Source organism: Nestor notabilis, unplaced genomic scaffold (genome assembly GCF_000696875.1).
Source record: "Nestor notabilis isolate BGI_N333 unplaced genomic scaffold, ASM69687v1 scaffold18643, whole genome shotgun sequence".
NCBI lineage: Eukaryota > Metazoa > Chordata > Aves > Psittaciformes > Psittacidae > Nestor > Nestor notabilis.
The window spans coordinates 1-8241 of record NW_009922628.1 but is presented as its reverse complement, the minus strand read 5'-3'; the positions used below and the strand labels follow the sequence as shown (position 1 = coordinate 8241).

The 8241-nt window shown below is 41.4% G+C and overlaps 1 protein-coding gene across 1 annotated transcript in view; it reads left to right on the top strand.

Moving 5' to 3' along the window:
• The window catches only part of GABRA5 (gamma-aminobutyric acid (GABA) A receptor, alpha 5), a 53303-nt gene extending 51726 nt beyond the window's left edge, over nucleotides 1-1577 (top strand). Inside the window, exons 8-9 of the mRNA XM_010011724.1 lie at nucleotides 87-298; nucleotides 1072-1577. Coding sequence (XP_010010026.1) covers nucleotides 87-298; nucleotides 1072-1362 — 503 coding nt within the window. The 3' untranslated portion in view covers nucleotides 1363-1577. The remainder of the gene's footprint in view (nucleotides 1-86; nucleotides 299-1071) is intronic.
• Nucleotides 1578-8241: the final 6664 nt, after the last annotated feature.

Genomic DNA, 8241 nt, shown 5'->3' with positions numbered 1-8241 from the left:
GCTGAATTGAGGCCTGCTCGTAACTCATTAGGGATCTTGTAAGGGCTACCAAACTGATCTCCACCTTTTTTTTTTATTTTTTACAGGAGTAACAACAGTCCTCACCATGACCACCTTAAGTATCAGTGCCCGTAACTCTTTGCCAAAAGTGGCCTATGCTACTGCAATGGACTGGTTTATAGCTGTCTGTTATGCCTTTGTATTTTCTGCATTGATTGAATTTGCAACAGTCAACTATTTCACCAAGAGGAGTTGGGCATGGGATGGCAAGAAAGCCCTGGAAGCTGCTAAAATCAAGGTGCTTACTTTACTTTTTTCAAATACCTAGAATAAAAAGCAGGTACTCAGCATAGTTCAAATAACTGAATTGATCATTTTCAGCTTCTTCATAAAAAAGGTATTTAATTACCCTTCCAACCTGAACCATTCTATGATTCTGTGAAACATTATCTCTGCAGAGCACTCTCTGTGCACTCTCCCAGATAAATGACAAAGCTCACATTGAGCTACGTGATTCAGGGTCCCACCACAGAATCCCCAGTAAAAAAAGAGACAAAAGAGCAGTTCTGTGAAAACACAAACTTTTGAGTTCCACACTGAAAATAAAATTTTGGAATAGGACTGACTCTTAGCAAATAATCTAGAGAGAGTGAGTACTTGCAGGCATCCCAAAAGAGCAATACAAAATGAGCAAGCTGTGAGTGGCAATGACTCCTTCACCACACTCCTTGCTGCATCCAGGAGGGTGAGATTCACATCTTTGCAGCTGCCTGTGGGGCAGCTACCTCTGCAGGTGCAGGACCACATCACCCCGCAAAAAGAAGCTGCTAATGCACACAGCAGCTGGGATCCGGATCCGGACAGTCACTCTCAGCTTTCTCTGGTGTCAGGGAAAATTTAACCTGAGTAAGGACTATAAAATCAAGGCAGAAACAGCTGTTCAGTAGTCAGAATAGCCAACAGAGATCTGTTAGCATGATTGACTATGGTACTTAGATTTTTGGTTTAGTATCTTGAAAACGTGTCCACTTTTTGTTCCTGCTGTCTAACATTTTGTTCTTTATACTGCAGAAAAGGTTGGGAAGTAAATCGACCAACACTTACACCACTGGGAAGCTGACCCCTGCACCAAACATGCCAAAGGACTCAGCCCCATCTGTCATCTCGAACACTGTATCTGCTTCAGTGAAGTCCACAGAAGAAAAACCTGCTGAAAGCAAAAAGACTTACAACAGCATCAGTAAGATTGACAAAATGTCACGGATAATTTTTCCAGTGCTGTTTGGAACTTTTAACTTAGTTTACTGGGCCACATATTTGAATAGGGAGCCTGTTATTAAAGGTGCCAATTCTCCAAAATAAACTGAAGGACTCTAAAGCCACATGTGAGCCATACTTACAAAGCAAATGCTACCAAGGAAAATTTGAGATCCAGACGACTTTCTACATTTGGGCAATATTCTTCAGGAAGTTTTTTGCATGTTTAATAATATGTACAAATAATATTGCCTTGATTGTTTCTACATGTAACCTCAGATGTTTCAGAGACGGTTATATTACTTACAGCAACAGATCTTTATAAAGATCAGAAGACATTGAACATGGCTTCTTTGCTGCTGAGTATCTTGCATTGATAGTTTACAAATAAATAAGTTATATTTTTTAACTGTTCAAGTGTACTACATATCGTGATTTTTATACTTCAGATGTACAGTCATATAAATATAGGCTTAACCTATATTTTACAGAAGAGCTCCACTATTGTCATCTGATAAGTTACTGAGTAACGCCAGTTGTAAATGTGCCAAATTATTAAGTGTAGGGCTATGTTTGAGCACCTTTACTGGTGATAGGTAGTGCATTATTCCACAGATAAGACTGCTCAGCCCAATCTTCATTGGAAGTTAACACAGTGCAGTAAATCCTGATGGGGCTATGCTGATTTTCACTGCTTGATCCTCCAGCTCGCAGTGAAATAACATAGGGAGCAGGATGCTACTTGTGTAAATAAAGGTGGTGGAATCTTGCCCTTAAAAGAAAATATGAAGTTCGTTTGGATTTTGCATTCCAAGGAATTTTCTTGGATGATTCTCAGTATTTATTCCAAAAATTAAAGATATGTTGCATGAAATTAACATAGATTAGGAACATACTTGTGCAAATAAAACTTTTAACAACAGCAGTAGACATTTTTATTAGGATGAAGTAAACAATCTTTGGACATTTTCCCAAGAAGAAGATTGCCTTATATTAACAGAGATAAACAGTAAAGAATTACAGTAATTCTACAATAATTATTACTTGTTTCCCACAGTGAAAACGTATCATCAGCCAACACTAAGAAGTGTGATCAAAAAGATGTGCTTCATGACAGCAAGGTGTTTCAGTGACAATATTGACAGAAAGGTCTTCGTACTGTCCATCTGAAACTTTTCTATAAAACGCCTTGCTGCTGCCAATGTGTTTTGCTTTCACAATGAATGAGAAAATGCAATCTGAGTTTTCAGCTCTTGCCTCCTTGGCATCCTTTCCTTGTTCCAGAAGCTTTTGTAATTTAATCTTAATGTTTAAATAAAAAATGCATTCAACATTTGATTGCAAAATGTCTTTTTTATACTGGTTATCTTTTTACAGAGACAAAAAAATCATGTCAAGAGCAAAGGAATTAATTGGAAAGCACACATGCATGCACCCAATCACATCTGTGAGAATGATGTGTCCTGAGTGTTGCCCAAAGGTATATTCTGAGTGATGACAGTGAACTGAGGTGTTTCAGAATTAGGGGCTATCTAACTTTGGAGCATCAGCCCTGTGTTCTGTTTGGGACAGAGAGGAGAGTTCATGCGGGAGATACGGACAACACAACAAACCAATATGATTAAATGCTGACACTTTATTGAGCCCGAATAGCTGTTTATTTAACCTTTCTAACTGTCCACACGAACTCTATACAATCCCGATTGGCTATGTCGCACCTAACTACAGCTCATGATAGGTTTATGCTTTCAGTACACACGAAGGCATTATCAGTCCTAAAGTATGCAGAGTTTCTTGTTACATAACGTGGAGTTGTTTTTCCCGAGCCAGCTCCCTCATTTCACATCCGCAAATATTCTTTAAATAACCTTATCACTAGGCCATGGTGCCTAACTCAGACTCTTGTTATTAACATGAGTCTGGGATCGCTCATGTGTCTATTTTTGTTCCAAATAGTTCTCCACAAGTTCGTGCTTCACTTTAAGGTGAGAATCTGGTCCAAGACCGGGGAGCTGTCTGGGCTTCTTGTGTGACTTCATCTCCTTCATTCCTAAACACTGCTGAGAAAAAAAAAAATCACATACCCATTCCTTTTTGCTGCTTTTTGTTTGATGCTTTGGAATTAGAAATTTGCAAATTCTCAGTGGCCACAGAGAAGCCATGGGGCTGAGTGGGTGACTGGAAAGTGGTAAAGGGAATCAAGGGAGAGACGTGTCCATCTGTTAGTTACATTGCTACCCTGAGCCCAGCAGAGGATTTAAATCCCTGTTTTCATGTAGGTTTCCCATGTGGCTTTGAGCAGCCACACACCTCCTTGTTCATCATTTCGTTATTTTTTAGAAGTGGGATAATTGTATTGGAATACAATGAATCTGGCCCTTTGGGGATCAAAAACAGTGAAAAATTGCAGAGGCGATTGGGAGACAAAACTTTATGAAGTCCCATGGGTATTTTTTGTCTTTCATGCAGGTTATTCCCACAAAAGTTGGACCCAACAAGACCTCCTGCGGGCTCGTCAAGAGCATGTAGCTTTGCCAAGTCTGACAAGGATGCAGTGCAGTGAAGTGCACATGCATTGTACAAGGTGTCTCCACTGATTCACTGAGCAGCTCTGAAACAGCTAAAAACACGTGGTGACTGGCAAAGGGAAACAGATCTTTCTGCATATGCAAGACTCTTGAGTTACAGCCTCTTCTGTCTCTTCCTATGGCCATAGAGATGTACAATGAATGCCATGCTTGGCTTCTAGAGGCAGGATATCCAGCTGAGAAGAGGTGAGACCCCATCCAAAGTGGGAACAGTTCAGAAAGGACTGTGGACTCTCATGGTTTAAGCCACCAACTATGTACCATGCAGCTGCTTGCTCACTGCTCCCCTCCCACCCCAGGCAGGATAGGGAGGAGAATCAGGAGGTGGCAAACCCCATAGGCTGAGATAAGGATAGTTTAATAATTGAAATTAAGTAAAATATAATAATAATAGGCATAATAACATATTAATAAAGATACTGATAATAATCATAGAGAACAACAAAGGAGAAATGAAAGCTGAAAAAACACAAGTGATGCACAATAGAATTGCTCATCACCTGCTGATCAATGACCATCCTGTCCCCAAGCAGCAAAACAGGGGCTGCCAGGGATAACAAACGTAACAATCCTCCTTAGTCGGGATTTGCACACCTGGAGAACTTTTCTCCTAAGCACTTCACTTCATATGGGTGCACATTCCTCCTGTGGCAAGGCAAAGTGACCACGAAATGAGTGGCATGGTAAAGTCTTGTTAATCCCTGAGGGAGACTGCCTGCTGTCCTAACCGAGAAAGAGAATCACAAGAAGTTGCTTTTCTCTTTCCTCAGACTTCCACAAAAAGCCTCCAGTGTGAATTTCTTCACTACATGAAGGAGAAACTCTGAGCCATCTTTACAGCATCTTCTCCACAGCCATTCTGTCTGCCCCAAAAGGTTTTCTGTTCTTTGCTTAATTTGCTTACACCGAAGTCTAACTCAGCCTGAATGGTTCGGCATCATTTTCTGGTCTCCATTGCAGCACTCAGTGCTAGGACCTCTAATCTGACCTATTTTACTTACATGGAAGTTCTCCTTGTCTTCACTGAATATGGAACTACCTGCAAACAGTGGAGGTGCATAGTCACAGGATCAAGCCCTTTGCTTTGTTTTAGTTAACAATTTATCAGTTTACCTGATGTGTAGAGGACCTGATAATTACCTGCCAAAGACATGTTGGCACCACAGACATTCTATACATAGATCACTTCCAGTTATATTGACTGTCACTTTCTGTGTTTGAAGGTAAAGACAGAAAACAATGATTAGAGCTCATTCTGTTATCATGGATTTGCTAAACCAGGATGAAGTTTCCTGCAGAAATGTTTCTCAGAGAATCACACGCACTTCTAATCCTTGCTGAGAACTGAAGAAGAAGAAACTACCTCACAGCATGTGCTCCTGCCTGAACCATAGGTGCTGTCCCATAGTTTGGGAGATGCTTCAGTAAGCCGACTGATTCCTGGCTGGAATACTTAAATGCCACTGTCTTGCACTATGCAACACCTAACAATTTAAAGCTGTCTTCAGTCAGTGGCACTGTTTGTGTGGGAGACCATTACTCACTGGTGGCATCTGAACTGTGGGAGATGGGAGCATTTCACAGATCTGGCTCAAAGTAAACACCTTGGCTTTGTCCTGCTCCAGGCTGGGGCAGTATCTGGTTGTGCATTAGCCTTCTCCTCTGGTTTTCCTTGGAAGGAGCTTGGGCCTTCAGGAGTGGTGTGAGCTGTGTCTCCGTCCCCAGTATGGGTGAGCTGGGACCCTGTGGAGCACATCTACTTCACAGCTTAGTCATGGCCAAAGAAAATAACAAATAGGAATTGTCTGTCATTGGGTTTTTCCTGTATGCTTTCATGAAAAAAAGAGTTGAAAAGTGAATTACAACAATTTAGCGTTGGAGAGTAAGTGTGTGCAGTTCTACTGCCAAATTTCCTCACTTGCGCCCATTAAGAATGAAAGAACAAGCCAAATACAATGGAAAAGGGTTTTCATTTCTGGTATTTGAGCTGTGCCAGCTTACTCCAAGGACGAATTTAGGCAACAATATATTTTTTAAAGCTTACCCCTCTTCTGTTATCTGTGTTCTGCTTTTTCCTAAATGGAATATACCCTCTGTGGCATAAGTAAACATATTTGTACAAAACTGAGAAAGAAATGATTTTATGAAATAATGTTTTCTCTCAAAAATTCTTGCTCAATATGCAAGTTAAACTTTCAAGAAAACTGAATGAAGCTGCCTTGCTATTCAGTTTATGCAGACCAGATGAATGTAGGATTTGCACAGCTATTTGGTTTTTAAATCTGGAGACAATGTTATTTGTAATAAGGATATATTTCCCCTACCACCCTTGCTCCTCAGTTTAGAGATGACACTGAAATGTTCAGAGGAACCTAAACTATTCTAAAGGAGTGTTTGATCAAATCGCTTGAATTCTTTCTGGCTTTTAACTTGGTTTTATGTCACTACAAACAAACATGGCCATCACACAGTGACAGTCTCAAATTACATTCTCACCTTACCAATTTTGCATCTTCTGTTTTGTTAACGACATTTGTTCAATTTTGAGAAAGAATGGAAGTTACATTTTATGAAGCCCAAAGGACTTCCAAAGGATCTTTCTAGGATTACCATTAATATAGACTCAAGTATAAGTGTCCCATTCTGTAGTGCATTATTTGCCTTTTCATTGCTGTCCTCAAAAGCAATTATCACTTCTCACAGTCATGTCTTAAAAGTTGCTGCTTAAATTGGTCCTGGCTAAAAAAAAAAAAAAAATAGTGAAAAGGAAAGTAAGATTGTTGGTTGAAGGTACCAGCTCATTTCAGTTAGGTGACTTCAGAGAGGTTTTGAGAAATACTGATACATTGCAATGCACTGAACTGACAATGATAGGTTGCATTTGTAGGTGGGAATATTTTATGTACTACACATAGGACAAAAACCACTGCATAATTTGTCACATATATAGCAAATGCTGCAACCAGCCACCCACAGCAGTCTTGGCCTCAGTGGATTCTTTTGCTGCAGGCCAGTGTTACTGACATCCTCAGAATAACTGCTTGGTGGACATCCAGTCCCAGAGGTCTAGGCCTGCCTGCCCTTAATGCTCCTGCTTCTGCCAGCAAGCGTATGTGAAGCTGCTGAAGAGCTGCAGCACAGCAGCATCAGGAGGGATTCTCGATATCCTGCCTGTGCACCACAAAGACTGGCCAGCCCTGTGCCGAAGGACAGAGCTGAGGGCACACAGTGTCTGGACCTCAGGTTTCACTTCCCATCTCAAGGCAGGTTTAATTATTTGTACAAATCAGAGTGCTTCCAGCAAACGAGACAGAGACCTTCAGCCAGAGTGAACTGGCTCTAGCCTCTTAATAAATCTCTAGTAAGCCACCAGCTGGAGGAATCCAGGAGCTGCAGGAGACAGGTTTCAGCCTCCTGCCCTTTTGTCTCAGAGGAGCCCCAGTTCCCTCCTGTGTTGCTTGTGTAGGTGGAAGCCTCAGTCAGGGGATGCCAGGAAAGCCAGCAGTGAGGGCTCTCCTTCAACATTTAATTGCAGAAAAGTTCAGTTGCCCAGTTTCTTGAACCTGTTCAGTGCTAGAAAGGGGCCACCCAGTTTTAGGAAGCGAGACTGTTGATCTATGAGCCCCATTCGCTGCCTCTGCATTTCCCCCCTTATTTATGCTAACTAGCTTCCTGCACAGCTGCTTGGGGAGGCTCTTGCTTCCCACTCTGCACAAAAAATACCTCAAAGGTATCCCTCCAGTAGAAAAGCTATTTGCCCTCTGTAAAAATGCCATGAAAGGTCAATTAAAAATGTGGCTCCATTTTTATTGTGCTGGAGAATAGAAATACTTTACTATCATTACAGGGTATAATAAAAAGTTCTTTTGTGAAAACCTGTGCTGGGTAATCAAAGGATAGAAACACAGAAGGGTTTGGGTTGGAAGGGACCTTAAAGCTCATCTAGTTCCAAACCCCCTGCCATGGGCAGGCACACCTTCTGCTAGACCAGGTTGGTCAAAGTTTTTTGACCGCGGCCGGGGAGGGGCCAGCCACAACTTCTCTGGGCAACCTGTGCCAGTGTCTCACCACCCTCATAATGAAGACCTTTTCTTCCTGACATCTAATCATGATCCTTACCTGAAGACACAATTTGAAAAGCCTTAGCAAAGGCAGAGACTGTGCTTAAAAGTAAAAGCATGTGATAATGAAGAGAAGTACAAATGACCGAGGGATGAGCTATAATAAAAAGTGGTGATAAAGTATTCCTTTGGCACTAACAACCCACGCAAGACAACAGAAAGAAATATTAAACCTCACTTCTTCCTTATGGACCGAGGAGAGGGAGGCAACAATTAATGAACCATAAAGCTCAACTCGAGCCTTGGAGCTTGCTGTCACCCTGCAAGGAAAGAGT